Source organism: Heptranchias perlo, chromosome 5, assembly GCF_035084215.1.
Source record: "Heptranchias perlo isolate sHepPer1 chromosome 5, sHepPer1.hap1, whole genome shotgun sequence".
Taxonomy (NCBI): domain Eukaryota; kingdom Metazoa; phylum Chordata; class Chondrichthyes; order Hexanchiformes; family Hexanchidae; genus Heptranchias; species Heptranchias perlo.
Genome location: NC_090329.1, coordinates 136,149,886 through 136,175,919, shown reverse-complemented (window position 1 = coordinate 136,175,919; position 26,034 = coordinate 136,149,886). Strand labels below are relative to the sequence as shown.

The 26,034-nt window shown below is 43.1% G+C and overlaps 1 protein-coding gene across 6 annotated transcripts in view; it reads left to right on the top strand.

Annotated features, from left to right (window-relative positions):
* The window catches only part of LOC137322130 (WD repeat-containing protein 26), a 103,993-nt gene that overhangs the window by 50,804 nt on the left and 27,155 nt on the right, over positions 1–26,034 (top strand). For all 6 annotated transcript variants that reach the window (XR_010962967.1, XM_067985247.1, XM_067985245.1 and 3 more), the window contains exons 7-11: positions 13,358–13,496; positions 14,331–14,471; positions 16,924–17,043; positions 22,338–22,483; positions 25,489–25,567. Coding sequence is in view for 5 of the 6 variants with exons in the window: in XM_067985247.1 (XP_067841348.1) it covers positions 13,358–13,496; positions 14,331–14,471; positions 16,924–17,043; positions 22,338–22,483; positions 25,489–25,567 (625 nt within the window). In the remaining variant the exon portion in view is untranslated. The remainder of the gene's footprint in view (positions 1–13,357; positions 13,497–14,330; positions 14,472–16,923; positions 17,044–22,337; positions 22,484–25,488; positions 25,568–26,034) is intronic.

Below are 26,034 nucleotides of genomic sequence, written 5' to 3'. Positions count from 1 at the left end.
CCTTGGTTAATTTGGGATCTGTTGCTGGAGAGGTACAAAAAAAAGCTCCCATTTCATGCCCAAGCCTGATCCGAAATCCAAACTTTCCTTTTAACGAACTTGTAAAGGTTACCGTACCCTTTCTGGTGTGCAGTGAGACTGGTAGCACCTCAAGTGGAGACCTGATGCAAGAACAATTATAGAAAAGGAAACTGCTACTTAATTTCAGTTGTCGCTGTTCAGTGGGCAGACCTTTATTACCCAATTGTGGGTGGTCTGTGTATTTATATTCCAATTGAAGTGTCACCAGCTGTAGCTGCAGCAGGCAGGCGTCACTGTGATCTGGCTTTCATTTCATTCCTTTGTTCGTGTAACTTTTGAAAAAGCCTTGAATGGTGAGTGCTGTTTACAGCTATTAATCAATCTGGGCAAAGTAATTTAGAAGTTTTAAAGCTGAATATTATAAAATAAGTTGGAGAAATATACCAAAAAAAAACACTTGGGGAGTGTTATGGGTGTGTCTTCTCATGAGACTGGAATGAGATGGCCTCAAACACCTTTTGCTCAGAACATTTAACCATTGATTTTGTTTTTAACAAAAATGATACTTCCAATTGCACCACGAGAGGAGTACTTTGCATCATTTGAGACAGTATTTAAGATTTTCACCTGAGTTAGTTTCTTAGAATAATTAGAATTGAATCACATCACACTTGATGAACTCACCAAAGTTTGGCTCACTTGTGATTTCTCAGTTCAGATTATGTCACATCTTGGGTCCTCTGTTTCCATTTTCAATTTTTATAACTTGGTGTGCATATGTATGTGTAGATGTGAGCATAGATATGTGTGTCTATATAATATCTGGCTTTTTTGGTAATTTTCTCTTACACCTGAAGATTTTGACCGTGACCATTCATAGAATCATGGAACGTTAGAGCACAGAAGGAGGCCATTCATCGTGCCTGTGCCAGCTCTTTCAAAGAGCTATCCAATTAGTCCCACTCCCCTACCCTTTCCCCATAGCCCTGCAATTTTTTCCCCTTCAAGTATTTATCCAATTCCCTTTTGAAAATTATTATTGAATCTGCGTCCACCACCCTTTCAGGCAGTGCATTCCAGATCATTACAACTCGCTGCGGAAAATAAATTCTCCTCATCTCACCTCTGGTCCTTTTGCCAATTACCTTAACTAACTTCCTTTTGTACTGTATGCCTCTGTTTGTAAAACCAAGGATCCCATATGCTTTTATAACAGCTTTCTCAACTTGTCCTGCCAACTTCAAAGTTTTGTGTACGTACACCCCCTTTTAAAATTGTACCATTTAGTTTATATTGCCTCTCCTCATACTTCCTACCAAAGTGCACCATATCACACTTCTCTGCGTTAAATTGCATCTACCATGTGTCTGCCCATTTCACCAGTTTGACTGTGTCCTCCTGAAGTCTTTTACTATCCTCCTCACTGTTTACTATGTTTCCGAATTTCATGTCATCTACAGACTTTGAAATTATGCTCTGTATACCCAAATCCGGGTCATTAATATATATCAAAAAGAGCAGTGGTCCTAATACCGACCCCTGGGGGACACCACTGTATACTTCCCTCCAGTCTGGAAAACAACTGTTCACCACTACTCCCTGTTTTCTGTCCCATAGTCAATTTTGTATCCATGCTGCCTCTGTCCCTTTAATCCAATGGGCTTCAATTTTGCTAACAAGTCTATTATATGGTACTTTATTAAATGCCTTTTGAAAGTCCATATACAGTCCAGTATTCATGTATGAGCCTTCATGGTGAGTGTTGGCAGGTTATTTGAGCGAGGGCATCACAGCTACTGCCAGATCCTCATCTGATGGCCTAATACATATGCTACCAGAAAAAACTGCGAGATAGTGATCACGAGCAGGAATCCTGGCTGATTTCTCTGTCTCTAAACAAGTGGTGCTAAGGCCATTTGCAGGACTTCTACTTACACGCTGGCTAGTCTACTTTTATTGCCTATCTCGGGTTGCTTTGAGAAAGTGGTGGGCTAACTTCTTGAACTGCTGCAGTCTTTGTGGTGGTGTTTCTCTCACAGTGATGTAGAGTATGGAATTCCAGGGTACTGACCCAGTGATGAAGAAGGAGTGGCAGTTAATGTCCAAGTCAGGATGATGTGTGACTAGGAGATGATGGTGTTCCTATGACATTGCTATTTTTGTTCTTCTTAGTGATCGAGGTCGTAGGGGAAGGTTCTATTGAAGTAAGCTTGGTTCGTAGCTACAGTATGTTATAGATAGTATATATTGCAGTAACGGAAGAGATAAATATTGAGTCCAATGGCGGGGGTTTCAATCAAGCAAACTGTTCCGACCTGGATGGGGTCAAGCTTGTTTTGTTGCAGCTGCATTCACCAGGCAAATGGTAAGTATCCATCACACTCTTGACTTGAGCTTTTTAGATGGTGGAGAGGCTTTAGCAGTTCAGGTGAGTCCCTTGTTTGAGTACCCAGCCTCTGCCCTGCTTTTGTAACTGAATTCAGTTGCTTCTTAATGTTATTTGGAATGAACCGAATTGTACATTAGTATCTGTGATGGTGTGGACTTTGGGAGGAGGCCCTGTAGGATTATCTTGGCACTTTTGGCTGAAGTCACTTACAAACACTTTAGCCTTGTCGCTGGTATTCACGTGCTGGGCTCATGGTTGATGATTGGGATGTTCATAGAGCCTCCTTCCATTAGTTACCTTATTGTGCTGTACCATTCTCAACTGGATGTGGTAAGCCTGTAGAATTTTGTTCTGCTCCATTGATTGTGGGAGCATTTAGCACTCCAGAACCTGCTTGGTGTTTAGCATGTAAGTAGTCCTGTGTTGTACCTTCACTAGGAACCTCATTCTAAGGTATACCTGGTGTTGCTCCTGGTACGCCCTTCTACACTCTTCATTGAATCAGGGTTGACATCCTGTCCTGATGGCGATGGAGGAATGAGGGATGTGCTGGGTCAGGGGGCTGCTAATCGTGATGGTATACAATTCTGCTGCTGCTGGACCACAGAGCCTAATTTGGACTGCTAGATCTGTTCTTAGTTTGTCCCACTGATGGTAGAGCCACATTGTGATTGAGGGTGTCCTCACTGTGGAGGCGAGATTTTGTCTTCACAAGGACTGTGCGATGGTAATTCCTACCAATGTAGTTGTGGTCGTTCGTGTCTGCAGTAGGCAGGTTAGTGAGAAAAGATTAAATAGGTTACTTCCTTGAGTTGATTCTCTCACCACATGACGCAGGCCCCAAGGCAGCTGTGGCCTTCTGGGTTCCAGAAGAGCAGGAGTAGGCCATTTAGCCTTTCGAGCCGACTCCGCCATTTAATGAGATCATGGCTGATCTGATTTTTTTACCTCAACTCCACTTTCCCGCCTTTTCCCCATATCCTTTGACTCCCTTGCTGATCAAAAATTTGTCTAACTCAGCCTTGAATGTGTTCAATGACTCAGCCTCCACAGATTCCAAAGATTCATGACCCTCTGGGAGAAGAAATTCCTCCTCATTTCCGTCTTAAACAGGCGACCCCTTATTCTGAGACTATGCCGCCTAGTTTTAGATTCCCCCATGAGGGGTAACATCCTCTCAACATCGACCCTATCAAGTCCCCTCAGAATCTCATATGTTTCAAAAAGATCTCCTCTCATTCTTCTAAACTCCAACGAGTATAGACCCAACCTGTTCAACCTTTCCTCATAAGACAACTCTTCCATACCCGGAATCAACCTAGTGAACCTTCTCTGAACTGCCTTCAATGCAAGTATATCCTTCCTTCAATACAAGTATATCCTCCCTTCAATGCGGGCACCAGAACTGTACGCAATACTCCAGGTGTGGTCTCACCAGCACCCTGTACAGTTGTAGCATGACTTCCCTGCTTTTACGCTCCATCCCCCTAGAAATAAAGGCCAATATTCCGTTTGCCTTCCGGATTACCTGCTGCACCTATATTTTGACTTTTTGCGTTTCATGTACTAGGACACCCAGATCCCTTTGTACCGCAGCATTTTGTAGTATTTCTCCATTCAAATAATATTTTGCTTTTTTATTTTTCCTCCCAAAGTGGATGACTTCACATTTTCCCACATTATATTCCATCAGCCAAATTTTTGCCCATTCACTTAACCTGTCTCTATCCCTTTGCAGACACAATGTCCTCCTCGCAACTTGCTTTTCCACCTACCTTTGTATCATCAGCAAATTTGGCGACAATACACTCTGCTTCTTCATCCAAGTCATTGATTTATATTGTAAATAGTTGAGGCCCCAGCACTGATCCCTGCAGCACCCCACCAGTTACAGATTGCCATTTTGAAAATGACCCTTTTATCCCGACTCTTTGTTTTCTGTTAGTTAGCCAATCCTCTATCAATGCCAGTATATTACCCCTAACACCATGAGCTCTTATCTTGTGCAGTAACCTTTTATGTGGCACCTTATCGAATGCCTTTTGAAAATCCAAATATACTGCATCCATTTATCCCTTTATCCACCCTGCCCGTTACTTCCTCAAAGAACTCTAATAAATTTGTCAGACACGATTTCTCCTTGATAAAATCATGTTGACTCTCCTTGATTGCATTATGAGTCTTCAAATGTCCTGCTACTACTTCCTTAATAATGGATTCTAGCATTTTCCCAATGACAGATGTTGGGCTAACTGGTCTGTAGTTACCTGCTTTCTGTCTCACTCCCTTCTTGAATATTGTAAACAATTTTACAACACCAAGTTATAGTCCAGCAATTTTATTTTAAATTCACAAGCTTTCGGAGACTTCCTCCTTCCTCAGGTAAATGTTCAGGAGCTCCTTGAAGCCTACGCATTTATACATATAGAACAATACATGGTGTTTACAGAATGCCCCTGCAACTGCCCGTTGCCAAGGCAATCACCGTGTTCAGACAGAGAGGTGTCACCTGCAGAACCCCCGAATACACATTCAACAAAAAAACAAACAGGAAAAAAAACAGAGAGAGGCAGAAACATCCGGAAGGCAGAGAAAGCCAGCAAATGACCCATTATATTAAAAACAGATAACATTTGTTCGCTGGTGGGGTAACGTGTAGCGTGACATGAACCCAAGATCCCGGTTGAGGCCGTCCTCATGGGTGCGGAACTTGGCTATCAATTTTTGCTCGACGATTTTGCGTTGTCGTGTGTCTCGAAGGCCGCCTTGGAGTACGCTTACCCGAAGGTCGGTGGATGAATGTCCATGACTGCTGAAGTGTTCCCCAACTGGGAGGGAACCCTCCTGTTTGGCGATTGCTGCGCGGTGTCCGCTCATCCGCCGTCGCAGCGTCTGCATGGTCTCGCCAATGCACCATGCTCTGGGGCATCCCTTCCTGCAACGTATGAGGTAGACAACGTTGGCCGAGTCACAGGAGTATGAACCATGCACCTGGTGGGTGGTGTCCTCTCGTGTGATGGTGGTATCTGTGTCGATGATCTGGCATGTCTTGCAGAGGTTACCGTGGCAGGGCTGTGCGGTGTCGTGGACGCTGTTCTCCTGAAAGCTAGGTAATTTGCTGCGAACGATGGTCTGTTTGAGGTTGGGTGGCTGTTTAAAGGCGAGTAGTGGAGGTGTGGGGATGGCCATAGCGAGGTGTTTGTCCTCATTGATGACATGTTGAAGGCTGCGGAGAACATGGCGTAGTTTCTCCGCTCCGGGGAAGTACTGGACGACAAAGGGTACTCTGTTGGTTGCGTCCCGTGTTAGTCTCCTGAGGAGGTCTATGCGATTTTTTGCTGTGGCCCGTCGGAACTGTCGATCGATGAGTCGAGCGTCATATCCCATTCTTACGAGGGCGTCTTTCAGCGTCTGTAGGTGTCCATCGCGTTCCTCCTCGTCTGAGCAGACCCTGTGTATTCGCAGGGCCTGTCCATAGGGGATGGCCTCTTTGTCTTCTTGAATAGGGGTGTTACATTTGCAGTTTTCCAATCCGCTGGGACCTTTCCAGAATCTAGTGAATTCTGGAAGATTACAACCAATGCGTCCACTATCTCTGTAACCACTTCCTTTAAGACCCTCGGATGCAAGCCATCAGGACCAGGGGACTTGTCATCCTTTAGACCCATTAGTTTACCTTGTACTTTTTCTCTAGTGATAGTTCCTCCCTCCCGTTTGTCCCTTGATTATCTTCTATTATTGGTATGTTATTAGTGTCTTCTACTGTGAAGACAGATACAAAATATTTGTTCCATTCCTCTGCCATTTCCTTGTTTTCCATTATAATTTCCCCAGTCTCATCCTCTAAGGGACCAATGTTTACTTTAACTACCCTCTTCCTTTTTATATACTTGTACAAGCTCAAGTACTACTAAGTCACTCTTGGACATTAAAGCCTCCCACCCAGAGTACATTCTGTGCTTTTGTTTCCCTCAGTGCTTCCTCAAAGTGGTAGTCATCATTGAAGAATACTGATGTGTTAGTTATGGGAGATGGTGACTATCAGGCTGTTTCCTTGATATTGTTTGACCCAAAGCTATGAAACTTCATGGGTTCTGTGTCAATGAGCGAGGACTCCCTGGGGCACATCTTGTCAGTGGGACTGGAGATACTCAGTGTTGGTGTTGAATTCTTGGATGTTGGTTAACAGATAGTCATCCTCATAGAATCCTGTCAGGCTATTGTTTGACTAGTCTGTTAGACAACTCTCCCAGTACCCAGATGTTAGTAAGGAGGACTTTGTAGAGTCGACTGGGATATGATTTTTTCTTCTCGAACTTATGTCGCAGTAGTTTCAAATTTTGAATCAAACACATAGTGTGGGACTGAAGTTATGTGTAGGCCAGACCAGGTATGGGTGGCAGTTTCCCTTCCTTAAAGGACATTAGCAAACCAGTTTCACGACAATCTAGTTATCTTTCTGGTGCCAGCCCATAAGTTACCAGATTTATTGATTTCAGTTCAATAACTTATCGCTGCAGGGTTTGAACTCAGCCTCTGGTTTGCGAGTCCAGGATCATAATCATGTATCAGCTCTGCCATCAACCAAGGAAATTTCTGTGATTCATTATCTTCAGTCATGTAAGTTTTTGCCTTGTATGGCAAAATTAGTTCCATCTCAATACAGCAGTAGCACAGCGTTTCACTTTCTACACAAAACTCAACCACAAGGGCTGGTGTAAGCGGAAACTGCTGGACCGTCGACTGAAGCGTATAGTTATTTTGGCTCTACGCCTATTCTGAGTGAAAGTTTTAGAAACAGGAAGTCTGAGCAGAGACCAACATATGTGAACATACCAATGGGTGTGTTTCTACGGAGTCGGAAGTGGTATGTTTTTTTTTAAAGAAAGAACTTGCATTTATATAGCCCCTTTCATGATCTCAGGGTGTCCGAAAGGGCTTTACAGCTAATGAAGTACTTTTGAAATGTAGTCACTATTGTAATGTAGGGAAATCCAGCAGGAAATTTATGCACAGCAAGGTCCCACAAACAATAAGATTATGACCAGAGAATCTGTTTTAATAATGTCGGTTGAGTGATAAATATTGGGAGGAATTCCCTGCTCCTCTTTGAATAGTACGTGGGATCTTTTACATCCACCTGAGAGGGCAGACGGAGCCTCGGTTTAACAACTCATCCAAAAGACTCCCTCAGTACTGCACTGAAATGTCAACCTAAATTATCTGTTCAAGTCTCTGTGATGGGACTTGAAGCCATGACTTTCTGACTCAGGTGAGAGTGCTACCACTGAACCAAAGCTTACACTGCTGAACATCTTCCAGGAATACAGAATGCAGTGGACTTCAAGCAGCATGTGAGGTTACCCAGAGATGTATCTAATGGTGAAGTTGTATAGGATTGTTCACCAGATCAAATATAGAATACTCCATACTTGCTGAAAAAAAATCATTATTATTTGGAAGGCAAAATCAGATACAGCGTTTCTCAGAGCCTCCAGTGGATTGTGTAGTTCTTGAATAGGCCAACCTGACCAAACAAGAGTTTCTTTCATTGATAAATTTATTTGGTTCCGTAAAATTCATGTACACTAAATGATCTGTAATAGAGGGAACTGCTTTGATTACTGGTGTTAGGACCATGAATATAACACTGGGTGTGAAGTTTCAGCCATTTTGGCTCACTTATGCTATGTTTATATCACAGAGTTACTTCAAGTAGAATAGGAACATAGGAACAGGAGTAGGCCATTCAGCCCCTCGTGCCTGCTCCGCCATTTGATAAGATCATGGCTGATCTGTGATTTAACTCCATATACCCGCCTTTGGCCCATATCCCTTAATACCTTTGGTTGCCAAAAAGCTATCAATCTCAGATTTAAATTTAGCAATTGAGCTAGTATGAACCAACCATCTTCAGCCAGAAGTGCCGAGTGGATAATCCATCTCAGCCTCCTCCCGATATCCCCACCATCACGGAAGCCAGTCTTCGGCCAATTCGATTCACTCCACGTGATATCAAGAAACGGCTGAGTGCACTGGATACAGCAAAGGCTATGGGCCCTGACAACATCCCAGCTGTAGTGCTGAAGACTTGTGCTCGAGAACTAGCTGCGCCTCGAGCCAAGCTGTTCCAGTACAGCTACAACACTGGCATCCACCCGACAATGTGGAAAATTGCCCAGGTATGTCCTGTCCACAAAAAGCAGGACAAATCCAATCCGGCCATTTACCGCCCCATCAGTCTACTCTCAATCATCAGCAAAGTGATGGAAGGTGTCGTCGACAGTGCTATCAAGCGGCACTTACTCACCAATAACCTGCTCACCGATGCTCAGTTTGGGTTCCGCCAGGACCACTCGGCTCCAGACCTCATTACAGCCTTGGTCCAAACATGGACAAAAGAGCTGAATTCCAGAGGTGAGGTGAGAGTGACTGCCCTTGACATCAAGGCAGCATTTGACCCGAGTGTGGCACCAAGGAGCCCTAGTAAAATTGAAGTCAATGGGAATCAGGGGGAAAACTCTCCAGTGGCTGGAGTCATACCTAGCACAAAGGAAGATGGTAGTGGTTGTTGGAGGCCAATCATCTCAGCCCCAGGGCATTGCTGCAGGAGTTCCTCAGGGCAGTGTCCTAGGCCCAACCATCTTCAGCTGCTTCATCAATGACCTTCCCTCCATCATAAGGTCAGAAATGGGGATGTTCGCTGATGACTGCACAGTGTTCAGTTCCATTCGCAACCCCTCAGATAATGAAGCAGTCCGAGCCTGCATGCAGCAAGACCTGGACAACATCCAGGCTTGGGCTCATAAGTGGCAAGTAATATTCGCGCCAGATAAGTGCCAGGCAATGACCATCTCCAACAAGAGAGGGTCTAACCACCTCCCCTTGACATTCAACGGCATCAACATCCTGGGGATCACCATTGACCAGAAACTTAACTGGACCAGCCATATAAATACTGTGGCTACGAGAGCAGGTCAGAGGCTGGGTATTCTGCGGCGAGTGACTCACCTCCTGACTCCCCAAAGCCTTTCCACCATCTACAAGGCACAAGTCAGGAGTGTGATGGAATACTCTCCACTTGCCTGGATGAGTGCAGCTCCAACAACACTCAAGAAGCTCGACACCATCCAAGATAAAGCAGCCCGCTTGATTGGCACCCCATCCACCACCCTAAACATTCACTCCCTTCACCACCGGCGCACTGTGGCTGATCCACAGGATGCACTGCAGCAACTCGCCAAGGCTTCTTCGACAGCACCTCCCAAACCCGCGACCTCTACCACCTAGAAGGACAAGGGCAGCAGGCGCATGGGAACAACACCACCTGCACGTTCCCCTCCAAGTCACACACCATCCCGACTTGGAAATATATCGCCGTTCCTTCATTGTCGCTGGGTCAAAATCCTGGAACTCCCTTCCTAACAGCACTGTGGGAGAACCGTCACCACACGGACTGCAGCGGTTCAAGAAGGCGGCTCACCACCACCTTCTCGAGGGCAATTAGGGATGGGCAATAAATGCCGGCCTTGCCAGCGACGCCCACATCCCGTGAACGAATTTTTTTTTAAAAATTGCCGTTTGCAGAAGAGAGTTCCAAACTTCTACCACCCTTTGTGTATAGAAATGTTTTCTAATCTCGCTCCTGAAAGGTCTGGCTCTAATTTTTAGACTGTGCCCCCTACTCCTAGAATCCCCAACCAGCGGAAATAGTTTCTCTCTATCCACCCTATCCGTTCCCCTTAATATCTTAAACTTCGATCAGATCACCCCTTAACCTTCGAAACTCCAGAGAATACAACCCCAATTTGTGTAATCTCTCCTCGTAACTTAACCCTTGTAGTCCAGGTATCATTCTAGTAAACCTACACTGCACTCCTTCCAAGGCCATTATGTCCTTCCGAAGGTGCGGTGCTCAGAACTGCTCACAGTACTCCAGGTGCGGTCTAACCAGGGTTTTGTATAGCTGCAGCATAACTTCTGCCCCCTTGTACTCCAGTCCTCTAGATATAAAGGCCAGCATTCCTTTAGTCTTATTGATTACTTTCTGCACCTGTTCATGACACTTCAATGATCTATGTACCTGAACCCCTAAGTCCCTTTGGACATCCACTGTTTTTAACTTTTTACCATTTAGAAAGTACCCTATTCTATTTTTTTGATCCAAAGTGGATGACCTCACATTTGTCTACATTGAATTCCATTTGCCACAGTTTTGCCCATTCACCTAATTTATCAATATCACTTTGTAATTTTATGTTTTCATCTACATTGCCACCAATCTTTGTGTCATTGGCAAACTTAGATATGAGACTTTCTATGCCTTCATCTAAGTCGTTAATAAATATTGTGAATAATTGAGGCCCCAAGACTCCACTAGTCACATCCTGCCAATGTGAGTACCTACCCATTATCCCTACTCTCTGTCGCCTTTCACTCAGCCAACTTCCTAACCAAGTCCGTACTTTTCCCTCGATTCCATGGGCTTCTAACTGAGCTAACAGTCTCTTACGTGGGACCTTATCAAATGCCTTCTGGAAGTCCATATAAATAACATCCATTGACATTCCCCAGTCCACTACTTTAGTCACCTCTTCAAAAAATTCAATCAGGTTTGTCAGGCACGACCTACCTTTCACAAATCCATGCTGGCTCTCTCTGATTAACTGAAAATTCTCGGTGTTCAGTCACCCTATCCTTAATTATAGACTCCATCATTTTCCCCACAACAGATGTTAGGCTAACTGGTCTGTAATTCCCTGGTTTCCCTCTCCTTTCTTAAAAAGCGGAGTGACATGTGCAACTTTCCAATCTAGAGGGACAGTTCCTGAATCTAGAGAACTTTGAAAGATTATAGTTAGGGCATCCGCAATGTGCTCACCTACTTCCTTTAAAACCCTGGGATGGAAACCATCTGGTCCTGGGGATTTGTCACTCTTTAGTGCTATTATTTTCTTCATTACTGTTGCTTTACCTCTGTTAATTTTATCGGTTCTCTGTCCCCGATTCAATATTAGTTTTCTTGGGATTTCTGGCATGCTATCCTCTTTTTCTACTGTAAATACTGACGCAAAGTAATCGTTCAACATGTCCGCCATTTCCCCATTGTCAATGACAATATCCCCACTTTCAGTTTTTAAGGGGCCAACACTGCTCCTGACCACCCTCTTTTTCCTAATGTAACTATAACTAAGTTCTATAATTCATTGGTGCACATGTTGAGAGGTGAATTCCACCACACCAGCAAAAAATTGCACTCGTGCTTGTCCAATTGGTTGAATGTCCTGATTCGTGACTTTCTTTTCTGGCTTCAGAACCTTCCTGATTGGGGAAAGTCCATAACAGGCAAGCAAACAAAACTGCATTGTTAGTCTGCATGACTGGACTGAGCAAAAAAAAGTCTGTTAGCCATTTATATGGTTGCTCTGGTGCTACTGTGTCTGGAGCCACAAAGACAAAAACACTTCAGGTGGGTCTTGGTGTCTTGGGGGGGGCAGTATTACTGCCTCACCTCTCCTGCAGTACAGTTGCCAAATCAGAGTTGCTGCTCGAAACCATTCTGTAAGGTAAATGCTCTATTAGTAACTATTTACGTAGGTTTGAATTGTATAGAATTACATAGAATGTACAGCACAGAAACAGGCCATGCAGCCCAACAGGTCCATGCCGGTGTTTATGCTCCACACAAGCCTCTTCCCTCCCTATTGAGTACTAGCTTGTTGTTGAGAGTTTATGTAGTGGCCATCTCGGCCTATTATATACCATTGGCAGGAAATTCAGCTCGTGAACACCCAATAATTTTCAGTTTTGTGGAATGAAAGGAATCAGTGCCCAGGTGCACTCGATTGTCAAGGCACAGAAGTATCAAAGTCAGGCAAGTCAGAGTAAAGGAACCATCCTTCCATTCATTTGGTGGGTTCTTTTATAGGCTTGCTCTCTGACCCGCCCAAGTTCCTGATGTTTACTGTGCCCAGTGTACTTGGACACTGACCCAAGAAAATCCCCCCTGTCCCCAAATGCCTGGAAAAATCAAAATACCTGAACTTCATTTATCTCTGGAATTAATGTTCTGGAAGTGTTTCCTTTTCACCCCCCTCTCTTTCCCCCCCCCCCCCCTCTCCTGCATGTCTCCTCTGTGGAAAGGCAAATGCTTTTTTTAAAACAGATCCAAGCATCCAGTGTAAGTAGAACCAAGGATGTTAGTTAGCCAATCTCATTTTTTTGGGAGCTATGGCTGAGATGAACCTGCAACTAAAAATGAATCAAGTAGACTTGCAGAATGTATTGAATTGTTAGGTAGAGGGTCACCAGAACAAATTATATGATATTCATTTGTGTTTTTGGCCATTTCTTAGGTCACTATGTCAAGGGTTTCTTATCATTGTTTGCAAGGCATTACTTGGAGTAACTTCTTGTAGGTATCTTAACCGGCCATCTCAAGCTTCTGGCTAGCCTCAACGTAAGAGAGGCACTTTGTTTCTTTATGCTACTTGGTGACTTTCACATGAAGGTTGAGCAGGCGAGAGTAAATATTAACTTTCTTTAGTATGGTTTTCCTCAATCTTCATGTAGTTTACAAAGCTTGCTTACTGCCCGCTGTTTGGTTTCTCTTCTGATACTGTATTTACTTTGGAGAATTTCATTGTTTTATTTTTCTGTTCAAGCTTTGCTGTCTCTGGTAATAATCTGAGAAATGATTCAGAATCAAGCTTTGTGTACAGCTAAAATAGATGTCCAGGCCAAAATGGAAGCAACTTTTTTAAGGGCCAGTGACTTGGGTTTCTCTCCTGGCAAGTAGTATATATGTATTTGTATGTGGCGTTCAGGGAATCAGGAAGTCTGTGCGAAATATTCCTCAGGACCTGCCAGTGCTATAGTGAGGGTGGACTGTATTGCCTTTTTGTGCACTCGCTTTTAAGAGCTAAAGTCTAATTTTTTTTTCGAAAGGAAACAGTTCCCTTGCTACACACAGCAGATCCTCACAGAGCACTGCAATGAGGTGTGGTTCTGCAAGTTCTCCAATGATGGCACTAAATTAGCAACAGGATCCAAGGACACCACGGTTATTATATGGCAGGTTGATCCAGTAAGTACCATGGCTACAGGAAACAAAAGCCCCTGTATTCCTCAGGTTGAGCAATTAGTGTGCTTCTCCTAGCCTTGATTTGGATCACCATATTCCCAATTCATGGTAAATTGTTTTAATAAACCCTGTATAGACCTATTTTTCCAAGGAAATGCATTTTCTCCACAGTGCTGAAAACCTGACGTAGGTTACATCAAATCATTAATGAATTGTACATGTTGTCTGAAGTACAACATTTCCACAAATTGTTCTTTTTCACTCAACCTTTTCCCCTTCATTGTTGCTGGTAGCACAGCAGTACCTAACCCAAACATCAGCAGTCATCCCTTATGCCTGAGCCTAGACATTATGTTGGATGTCCATTCATCCATGGAGGGCAATCGTGGTCAATTCTGTTCTCACCTGAACTCCACACAAATATTTTCCAGCAGAAATCACAGCGTGTTTCTTTTATTCTCAAGTAACAGATGGCTGGTGTAGGAAATTGGGAAAATAATGGACTGATTTAATATAGGGGCTCTTCTGAGGTTGGTGGTGAGGCACATTTTTGGGAAAACACAAGGATGGGCTTTACTCTGCTTATCACCTGATGTGGGAGTGCTTAGTGATAATGCTGCCAATTTCCCAGCATTAATATAACTCACGATGCCTCAAAAAATAATAAAAACATAATTAGGTTAAAACATACAATTCCTAAATACAGATTAAAGTGATGAGGTCTGAAGTCCCAAGACTATGTGTGTTGTGCAGCATTATCCCGAACGCCCAAATGTACTAATAATGTGGGAAAGCTTCACTAATGGGCTTTGTTAATTTTCTATTTTTCTCTATTAGGACACTCACCAGCTTAGATTGCTTAAAACTTTAGAGGGTCATGCTTACGGAGTATCATACCTGGCGTGGAGTCCAGATGATAACTATCTTCTAGCCTGTGGCCCTGATGACTGCTCTGAATTATGGCTCTGGAATGTGCAGGTAAGCAACGCTGATGAGAATGTAATAGACATCAAAATTATTGGCACGGATGGTATTCCTAAGTGACTGTTGCACTGGATTCAACCTAAAAAAAAGTTGCAAACTGGATGATCAAAAGCTAATTGGGAATCAGTGATGCTAATAAGTTTGCTAAATCTCTTCCACTGTCTTTATTTAGTGCACCACTAGTAGATCACATCTACACAGAGTATTTCCATTCTCTGCCTTGCCCAGACTATAGTGCTTAAAATGGCTCATGTGCAAGCTCCTTGGAGTTACTTTGCAAGTCTAAGACATAAGTGATAGCACGTCCCTGACGTCATCAGTGAGGTAGAATTTGTGCTGATAGCCTCCAGCATACGTCAATAGAAAAATCATATGGAACTGCATAAGGAGCTTGGTACTGCTGTTCTGTAACTCCTGTTTTAATTTGAATGCTATCCTGGAGCACTCAGTCACCACTGGTGCTGCTCATCAAACAATAACAAAAGATTATGATTTAACAGGTTTTAATTTACTTATAACATTGGTTTAATTTAGCATTGTCAAATAGAAATCGCTAACTAGCCACAGATGTGGCTGTGCAATGCCTTTTTAGCTACGTCCACTAATTTTAGTGGAAAACACCTTGCACCCAATAGAAATAAATGTACTTAACAAATATCTACTACCATTCATTGTGAAACTTTGTAGTCTTTCTCTTTCACCCAAGTTTGGAATTCTAGCATGAATTTATCAGACACAGCACATCTTAGTGCAGCTTCTAGATTTTTGTCCCACGAGCAGTATTTTGACTTCATCAGAGTGATTGCTAAGAATGTTGACTCACACAATAAACATGCCAGACCCGCCCCTGCTCCCCATCCAGAACATGGTTAGATGCTGCGAGCCCAGTTTGCGCTGCTGGATATTGGTTGGTCTTGCTTTCTTCTGGCCTAGAGTGGTTATTCGGATTGGATGAGCTGACCAGAATTCAGCTCCTCTCTCCATATAATGTTGCTGGTGTTTCTGTAGAGCTGAAGTCCAGCATTTTCACTGGTGTTACACACCACTTTAGCAAATAACCAATAAGTAGTAACCAAGGAAGTAAAGCACATAACGATCAAAATACTGGCATACTCTACTTTTTATCTAACCATTTTACAGACAAACGCACAAATATGTTAAAGTACACATGCATACACTGTGCGAATATGAGTATTGAGATCACATGTCCAAACAACTGTGCTTGTTACTAATTTTTTTATTTACTAATCAAAAATGTAATTATCCACATCTGGATTCTCAATTAGCCACGTGTGGCTGGTGACTAATATATTGGGCAACACTGGTTTAATTGACATGAAGTACCTCGGGTTAATGACACCACATGGGCTGAGCAACTCCCAAACAAGTTCTTTGCCCCTATCCCCCCAAGTCACAGTATTATCACCATTTATTATTTTTATGATATGTTTTCTCTATTCATATGCCTGGCACCATACCTGACGTTGCAGGTCTCTGCACGTGCTGCTTCATAACTAAGGCAGGTGCAGGGGATTGGCCTGGCTGACCTTTTTAAACTTGACTTCTTACAATAACCGCCTGGCCTCCATTTGATGATTCCGTAGTCATGGCTAAGATTTATCCTTTAGGAAGTTAGTGCAAAAGTCCTAGCATTCTGGTCCATTGTCATATTGGCACCCCTTTGAATACATGAAGTTGACGCGCCGGCCCAGGTCGTCGCACCGCGCCGGTCCAGGTCGTTGCACCGATGTGCAGAGTAGTGAGACAGACTTACCACCTACTTCATTAAGTTCTTGATCTCAGCTCAATATATTGAGAAAGGACAGTAGTCTTCAGGCCTTTCAGTGGCTGGTTCAGAATGGCCTGGGAACAAATCAGATGTAGGAAGTGTGTGACTTGAAAAGACACGAGAGGAGGAGAATGTGGAAATAGGGATACAAAATCAGCAACATTACCTTCATGTAGAAGTATTTGAAACTACCTAGATCCTTAAGCAAGCAGACCATCAATGTTGTAACGAGGATTTCAGCAAAGCATGGTGGGCTTGTGAAATTTTCGTAAGTACACATACATTTTGAAAACATCCACTAAAATTAGATTTAGTTCTTCCAATTTTGGACTGTATCTGGAGCATTTTGAGCCATATGACATGGGAGCGAAATCCTGGTGATAACAGGTCACTGGTGGAGGGAGAAGGCTGAGGTAATTGAGCTTCACACAAGTATATTGCACATTATAAGTGAAAATTTTCTTCCTACAGCTTACTGTTGCATTAAATAAGCCTTATTACAACACTGGCCAGATCATCTGTAAAAGGTCTGAATCTGCAAGTGTGTGACACTGAAACCTGACATCAGAAATGAAGAAAATGTTAACTCTGGATTGTTTGTTACTTTTGATGCCAGAACACATTGCAGTCGATGGGTTAAATTTTTCCCCTCTCCAGACAGGGGAGCTAAGAACAAAGATGAGCCAGTCTCATGAGGATAGTCTAACAAGCGTGGCTTGGAACCCAGACGGAAAGCGCTTTGTGACAGGTGGACAGCGTGGACAGTTTTATCAGTGTGTGAGTTGCTCAGTTTCAGTTTAATTTTTATCTGTATGCCCGTGTGGTCACCTTTTGTTTATCAAAATTTGCATTTATAAAAATAGCTATGACTGGACTAGCCGACCGTGGCATACTTCTACAAAACAGGTTCATTTTACATTTAGAACATTTGCTACACTCCCATATTGTGGAGTACTGTGTAAAATTTATCTGTGTGTCCACTACTCCAGGATCGTCCTGGAGAGCAAAAATAACCCTGGAATTATTTTTTTCACTACAAACCATCTCCTTGAACCCCTTCCCCCTCCACCCGCATCTCGAACAGGTGTAAGGAGCTCATGAACGTCTTTGTCACTAAGTTTGAGATGATCTGCTCTGCTCTCCCTTCCCTCTCCCTGCCATTTACCCTTGATCACCAAGCCAAACCTCCTTCCTGTCCTAGCCTTGAACCCGACCCCTGCCAAAGCACTGAAATTTTCTCTGTGACTGTGACCATGTGCATTATCCCTCCTCGACCACTCTGCAGCCTTTGACACAGTTAACCACACCATTTTTCTCCAACATCGCTCCGCCGTTGTCCAGTTAGGTGAGTCTGTCCATACTTGGTTTGACTCTTGCCTTTATGATTGATTGTAGTCAGAGCATCTCCAGCAATGGCTTCTCTTCCAGCCCTTGCACCATTATCTCTGGAGTCCATTAGCGATCTATCCTTGCTCCCCTCCTCTTCCTCATCTACACGCTGCCCCTTAGTAACATCATCCACAGACACGAGATCAGCTTACACAGCTACACTGACAACATCCAGCTCTACCTTTCCACCACCTCTATCAATCCCTCCACCGCCTCTGTCGGACTGCTCGTCTGACATCAAAAACTGGATGAGCCACAATTTCCTCCAGTTAAACAATGGAATGACCAAAGCCACTATTTTTGGCTCCCACCACAAACTCCATGCCCTTGCCACCAGTTCCATCCCCCTTCCTGGCTGCTGTCTCAGGCGAAACCAGACTGTTTGCCTCAGCATCATATTCTACTCTAAGCTGAGTTTCTGACCCCATAAATCTCTGTCGCAACGACTGCTTGCTTCCACCTCTGTAACATCGCCCATATCTGCCCCTACCTGAGCCCATCTGCTGCTGAAACCTCACCCATGCTCTTGACACCTCCAGACTCAAATATGCCAATACTATCCTGGCCAGCCTCCCATCCTGCATCCTCCGTAAATGTCAGCTCATCCAAAACTCTGCTGCCCATATCCTGTTCTGCAACAAATCCTGTTCATCTATCACTCCTGTCCTCACTGACCTATATTGGCTGCTGACCCCTCAAAGCTTCAAATTTAAAATTCTTATCCTGACTTGCCTGAGTGTGTTCATTTGTACTCAGGATGTGGGCAACATGGGCAAAGCCACATTTGTTACCCAACCCTAGTTCCCTTAAGAGGTTGGTGATGGACTTTGTTATTGTTTTTATAACTGTGGCTTGCCAGGCCATTTCAGAGGACATTGAGTCAACCAAGTAGTGTGGGAGTGCAGGCACATGTAGGCCGTGGCAGGTTCCCATCGTAGGTGTTTAGTGAACAAGATAGTTACTTTTCTGTTACCAGCCACAAATCACCAGATTTATTAGATTCAATTCCAGACTTTACATGTGGGATTTGAACTCATGGCCCCTGAGCTGCTAGTCCCAAACAATGACTATCACATTACCAGACCCATATAGTTACTAGCTGGTTTTATAGATATGATCCCTTGTAGGAGATCTCAGGGTGATTTGATAGAGGTGTTTAAATTTATGAAGGGATGGGTCAGAGTAGATAGAAACAAGACTGTTTCCAGAGGTTGAGGGATCTAGAATAAGGGAATATAGATATAAGATTAAATGCAAGAAATTTAGACAGAGCAGGAGAAACTTTTATGCACATGAAGTGTGAGACTGGAATGCAGAGACCATGTCAACTTTTAAGAATAGATTATATAGGTAGATGAAGGAAAGCAGGATAAAGGGATATGGAAGCAGGGTAGGCACATGAGATTAGGCCTACTGCTTGCATGGAGGATAAGCACCAACACGGACAGGTTGGGCCAAACGGCCTGTTTCCGTGTTTTTCTATATAACCCACACTCAGCTTACAACACGAAGGACAGTTACCTCTTGAAGGACTTGGGAATTTAGGAGATTTGTTTATCACAAAATGGAGTTAAAAAGTCACCTAGTGTAATTGAAAGGCGAATACTTATCCTTCAAGGTAAGGACTCATGGGGTTGGGATAATATATTAGTATGGACAGAGGATTAACAGACAAAAGAGAGTAGGAATAAATGGGTTATTTTCAGGTTGGCAGACTGTAACTTAGTGGAGTGCTGCAAGGATCAGTGCTGGGGCCTCAGCTATTTACAATCTATATTAATGACTTCAATGAAGGGAATGAGTGTAATGTATCCAAGTTTGCTGACGATACAAAGCCAGGTGGGAAAGTAATCTGAGGAGGACACAGTGTCTGCAAAGGGATATAGACAGGTTAAGTGAGTTGGCAAGAAAGTTGCAGATGGAGTATAATGTGGGGAAATGTGAGGTTATTAGAATCATAGAAAGGTTACAGCAGAGAAGGAGGCCATTCGGCCCATCGAGTCCGTGCTGACTCTATGCAAGAGTAATCCAGCTAGTCCCACTCCCCCGCCCTATCCCTGTAGCCCTGCAATTTTTTTTCCTTTCAATCACTTATCCAGTTCCCTTTTGAAGGCTTTGGTAGGAAGAATAGAAAAACAGAATGTTTTTAAATGGTGAGAAACTATTAAATGTTGGTGTTCAGAGAGATTTGGGTGTCCTTGTACACGAAGCACAAAGTTAACATGCAGGTACAGCAAGAAATAAGGAAGGCAAATGGTATGTTGGCCTTTATTGCAATAGGGTTGGAGAACAAGAGTAAGGAAGTCTTGCTACAGTTGTATAGGGCTTTGGTGTGACCACATCTGGAGTACTGCGTACAGTTTTGGTCTCCTTATCTATGGAAGGATATTCTTGCCTTAGAGGCGGTGCAACAAAGGTTCACTAGATTGATTCCTGGGATGAGAGGGTTGTCCTGTGAGGAGAGGTTGAGTAGAATGGGCCTATACTCTCTAAATTTAGAAGAATGAGAATCTCATTGAAACATATAAGATTCTGAGAGGGCTTGACAGGGTAGATGCTGAGAGGCTGTTTTCCCTGGAGAGTTTTGAACTAGGGGGCATAGTCTCAGGATAAAGGGTTGGCCATTTAGCACTGAAATGGGGAGAAATTTCTTTGCTCAGAGGGTTGTGAATCTTTGGAATTCTCTAGAAGGCTGTGGATGCTCAGTCATTGAATATATTCAAGGCTGAGATCAATAGATTTTTGGACTCTAAGCGAATCAAGGGATATGGGGATCGGGTGGGAAAGTGGAGTTGAGGTTGAAGATCAGTCATGATCTTATTAAATGGCGAATTTAATACCTGCTCTTATTTCTTACGTTCTTAATGACCAAGACATTATCCATTACAGCAGTGATTGAGTCAGATCCCTTTAGGTGCCTGCCAGTGAGTGGAATGCATGCCTTTGAGACCAGCTGATTGCTGTACTGTGTGACACTCGTGGTTGGGACGAAGCAGGTCATGACACTTCACACACCCTGCTAATGAAAATTAACCTGTTTGTCCTCCTGAGAAAACACATTGAGAGAGGTGTCACTGGATCCGGGACTTTTTTATCAACATATTTGACGTCCCAGGTTGCTGGTCCTGTGGAATGTCCCAGATGTGAACATTTCCAGTCTTGCTGTAGTACTATACACACTCGCTTCGGTCATTTCTGCAGAAGCCTATTGTTGCTGCAATATCAAATACTGAAATGTGATGCTTCTGTCTTCAATTTATTGGCTGGCTGGGTGTGCTGACCTATATATTTGCTGAACTCTAATAGAAACCAGCTGAGGCCTGTTTGTAGCAGGCCCAGACAGTGCTCTGCAAGGCACTGAGTGTCTATTTAATCAGGAACACTTTGTTTAGAGAATACTTTTAAGTGTTCCAGATACTCAAATGCTACAAAGTTCATTGCTGACTTCAATTGGATCAAACTGTTTGGCATGTTCTGTCGCATTCTGTCTTATTCACATTGTTCTGCACTGCACATCCCTTAAAAAGTTGCTACTTCTGCTCTCGAGTCCCCTGCAGACCTGTTGCTCCCCTTGCACACAAACATCCAATGGAAGAGCTAATTTTTGAGAGCCTACAAACTCCATTCCTCAGATGCTTTTTATTGAGAATCTGTCAAGCTGCATACTGCCCCATCTAAATTTTAATTTATTCTGTATGCACTAGATGGTGCTGTGCTGTACAGAACACTCAAACATTTAATTTGTCCAATCTGTTAGCACAGACCTATTTTCCTCATTGCTCCCTATGGGTGGCTCTTGCAAAGGCTGTAACAAAACTTGTCAGTTCTTGACCTTTACCTGGACTAGCTAAGTCTGCAGGCTCTAAGAAAAAGATGGAAATGTTGAAAATTTTAAATAAAAACCAAAGATCAGGAATAAAAACTGAAAATGATGTGCATAGCAGTAGATGAGCATCTGGAAGAAAGATAGGTTAACTTCACGGATATAATCCGATTCCAGGGCAGGACTCAACTCCCACAGCAGACTTCAGTGGTGCTGATTCCAGGCCTGTACTGGTGGGTACTGAATAAAAGTGGGATTGGATCAAATTGGTCTACCTTGGTTGCCTGTTACTAATTAAAAATTGATCTATCTTTAAACACTGACACAGTTGCTTTGATAATCATTTCATCATTTCAAGAAAGTAAACACTGATGCTATCAGTCCTGATTTATTTAATATAACATTTTCATAGTCATAAAAAATTAGGAAAATCTTATTCCTTTGATTTGTGCTCAATTAGTTGATCAGCCAAATCAGAAGTTGGGGATCTACGATTGAAGTTGGCAACCATAGGCTTGGCAGGGAAAACTCAGCCAGGACTCCCTCTCCTGACTGCTGACTGTAAGCCCCTATTTGAAAATGCTTATGTGTAGATGTTGGATGAGGAAAAGATGCCGCGATGCCCTTCCCCAGTCGAAAATCCTACTGACACAGTCTATACTCACACATATAGAATGGCCACTTGGGTGTGATACCAGAGGACTGCCACTACATGTGGAACTGTATCCAGCAAGAATCAGTGCCTTGAAGGGAGGAGGTGGGAGAGGGGGAGAGAATTATGTTCCAGCTGTTCAAAGCTGGAGAGGCTTACTGACATTGCTGTGTTCAGATGTGTAACAGTTCTTTGTGTCTGGGCTAGGATTTGGAGGGAAATCTGCTGGATTCGTGGGAAGGTGTGAGAGTGCAGTGCCTATGGTGTCTAAACGACGGAAAAACAGTTCTTGCTTCAGACACACATCAGCGGATACGAGGCTACAACTTTGAGGACCTGACCGATAGGAATATGTAAGCCATTGTGGTTAGCTGTTTACACTGAGATTAAAGCTCTATTTGGACTATCTGATCCCATGGAAGGGTGGATGGATGGATCACTTGTGAATATAGTTTGCTGTTTTTAGTACACACGTGTGGACTAATCTTTCCTCTTCGAAGTTCCTGCCTTCCTTGTAGTGGTGTGCTGAGATTGATATCTCATTGCATATATCCTGGTTGATTGTCACTGTGCTGTGTCACCTGCCAGTGCTACTTTTTAATTTCTTTTGTCCATTTTAACTTTTCCTCTCATCCCCTGGGGTCTACCATCCTGTGTATCTATTCTATCTTCAAGCGCACTGAGGCTTCTTCCAATGCTATTAGGGATCCATCCATAAAGATGAGAGTGGAGCCAGCCTGAATGTCTCTGCTTCAGGTTTTACCTTCTTGAGTACCTCTTCCTGATGGTAATGTCAAGATTGTGGAACTGCAGGCAGTACTATGCATCGTACTCGATGGGACAGCGCATTGGAGTATGATTGACCCAGCTTACTTCTGACTTTTGTTTCGACTCCCTTTTTTATTCATTCATGGGGTGTGGGCATCGCTGGCAAGGCCAGCATTTATTGCCCATCCCTAATTGCCCTTGAGAAGGTGGTGGTGAGCAGCCTTCTTGAACCGCTGCAGTCCGTGTGGTGAGCTGGTAGGTAGGGAGTTCCAGGATTTTGACCCAGTGACGATGAAGGAACGGCAATATATATTTCTAAGACAGGAAGGTGTGTGACTTGGAGGGGAACGTGCAGGTGGCGTCGTTCCCATGTGCCTGCTGCCCTTGTCCTTCTAGGTGGCTGAGGTTGCGGGTTTGCGAGGTGCTGTCGAAGAAGCCTTGGCGAGTTGCTGCAGTGCAGCTTCTACTGTGTGTCTTCGGAATTACTTTGCTGTTTCTCTGTCAGCAACATTAGAATACAAGAAAAGTTCATTCATCCCATTTAAGCTCACTCCTTGTATCCTAATAAAATTGGTGAGCATTTAGAAATACATGGGTTAACTGAGGACAACCAGCAAGAATTTGTTAAAGGTAAGTCACGCTTGACAAACTTGATGTGACCGAATGGATAGAAAAAGGGAATGCAGTAGATGTAGTGTAGATGGAACTTCAAAAATCATTTGATGAGGTGTCTCACAAGAGGGTTGTTCGGAAAATTCAAGTGTACGGTATAAGAGGAAGTGTAGCAGAATGGTTAGAAAGTTGGATGACAGATAGGAAACAAATAAAGGTAAATGGGTGTTGCTGGGATTGGAGGAAGGGTCAGAAGTGGTGTACCTCGGGTCAGTCCTGGGTCCACTTTTATTCTCAGTGTATATGGATGGTTCGGCTATAGAAAACATAATCTTGAAATTTGCTGATGACACAAAAGTAGGAGGTTTGGCAAATTGTGAGGAGCACTGTAAAAGACTTCAGGTTAATATATGGATTAATATAGAGTGAAATGGGCAGATATTTGGTAGGTACACTTTATTGTGGGTAAGTGTGAGATAATGCATTTCGGGAGGAAAAACACTGAATGAGAGTGTACACGCAATGGAAAAACACTATAAAGTGGATGAATAGCGACCTAGGGGTTCATATACATAATTACCTTAGAGTGCGAGTGCAGGTAGATAAAGCCATGAAAAAGGGAATAAAAATTTTGATTTTATAAATGGGGCATAGAGTGCAAGAGTGATGAAATCATGATGTATTTATTCAAAACATTGGTTAGGGCACAGTGAGAATACTGTGTGCAGCTTTATAGAAAGGGTATTAACGCCATAGATAGTGTACACCATCGGTTCATCAGGATGATACTTGGGATGGGAAACTATATTTGTGAGGGAAGACTTGAGATACTGGAACTATTTCAACTGGAGCAGAGAAGGCTGAGGAAATTTAAGAGGTTTTTTAAATTATGAAAAGTTTTGATAGTGAATAGAGAAAGACTCCTGCTTTTGGAGTTAGTGACAAGGGGTCATCAATTTAAAATCATCACTCAGAGGATGAAGAGAGACTCTGGGAAGCAATGACAGCCACAAAACAGCAGGCCTGAGGATCGTGAATTCCATTGGTGGTGTAGTTTGTAGTAATGAGAATGATTGACTTCTGATTAAGTCATGAGATCATCAAATATTCTCCTTCACCGGGTTGGATTTTAAATATTAAATCAATTTAGTACAGTTCAGTTTTTGATTTTCTTTTTTGTTCGAACGACACAGACTGAGATTACCTGGCTTGGTGAAATTCCTGAGCTTAACAGTGCAAAGCAAATTAAATCAGGGATGTCATGATTATGGCCTTTGGGCCACATTCAGCTCAAAATACGTGGCAATCCAATCAGCAAAGTTTAGACATCTTAGCTTTATTTGTGCTTCTGTACTTTACTGGTTTGTCCTGTTTGAATTGTGTGGGCCTGGGGGCTTGGAAAGGGCTGTTGCCTCTGGTGGATAAATCCTTAATCAACACCTTAATCTGCTAGTTTCCACAGCTTGAGATATGTGCAAACTAATGGGAACACTCATTTAAGCTTTATATGTGGGCCCCAAGGCTCCACGATTACACACCTATGCTGCCCATGAAGACAAAATGGTTGGACACCCCAGACTTAACTAACATTAATTGAGACAGTCAATCTGGTGTACTTCAGAATTAACTGTTTAATTCTATCCCGTCATGTATTGGAATTCAATAATCCTCTCAATTCTTTATCTTCATTGATGAGACTTGCTTTTGAAGAAATGTTTAAAGAAAAAATCTTGAGAATAAAATAAAAGGATGTCCATTGGTTGTAATTGCTTTCTGTTTTAAATGATGTCTTAAGGAAGAGTTGTTTTTAAGACCTTCCTGTCTGCTTGTGTATAGCTTTGTGGAGAGGATGAAAAATCCTGACTCTCATCATTGTTCAGAGCTGCCTCAACTCATTGTGTTGTGAAAGTTATTAAAATAAATCCAGTGCATTAAAGTTGTTGGTGCCCTACTTGATTCTTGTTTGGTTCTATTACAGAGTGCAAGAGGATCATCCTATAATGTCTTTTACAGTTTCGAAGAATGGAAGGTTAGCCTTGTTAAATGTAGCGACTCAGGTATGTAAAATAGAAAGGAATCAATTTGTTTGAATCTGACCTGTAGCTCCCTACTGTAGCATTTTCATAGGCTCCAAGTCAAAGGGGACAAATTCACCTTCTGATGCAAGTATAGACAGTGTAACCAGTTAATGCCTCACCTTGTAGGTTTAATTAGTAAATGCACCAAAATAGTTCGTTACTGAGACAAATAAATCAAGTTGGTCTTGGATTAGATTCCCTGGTCTGTGCCAAGCTGATCTCAGCTGGGACAGTTGTGTGTGGCTTCACTTCTGGGTGCAGAGGCCACCCAGTGAGGGGGATAAAATCAGCTACGGTTCTCACTTGTTGCTGTCTAGTGAGGGTCAGTACTCTACCATTGCCTCTCCTAAGTGGTATCACCCGTATATGGTTCCATTCCCTTCTGTTCCTACATAGTCAGGTGTCCTGCAGTGACTTTCCTAACTGCTCTTGCACGCTCACCCCAA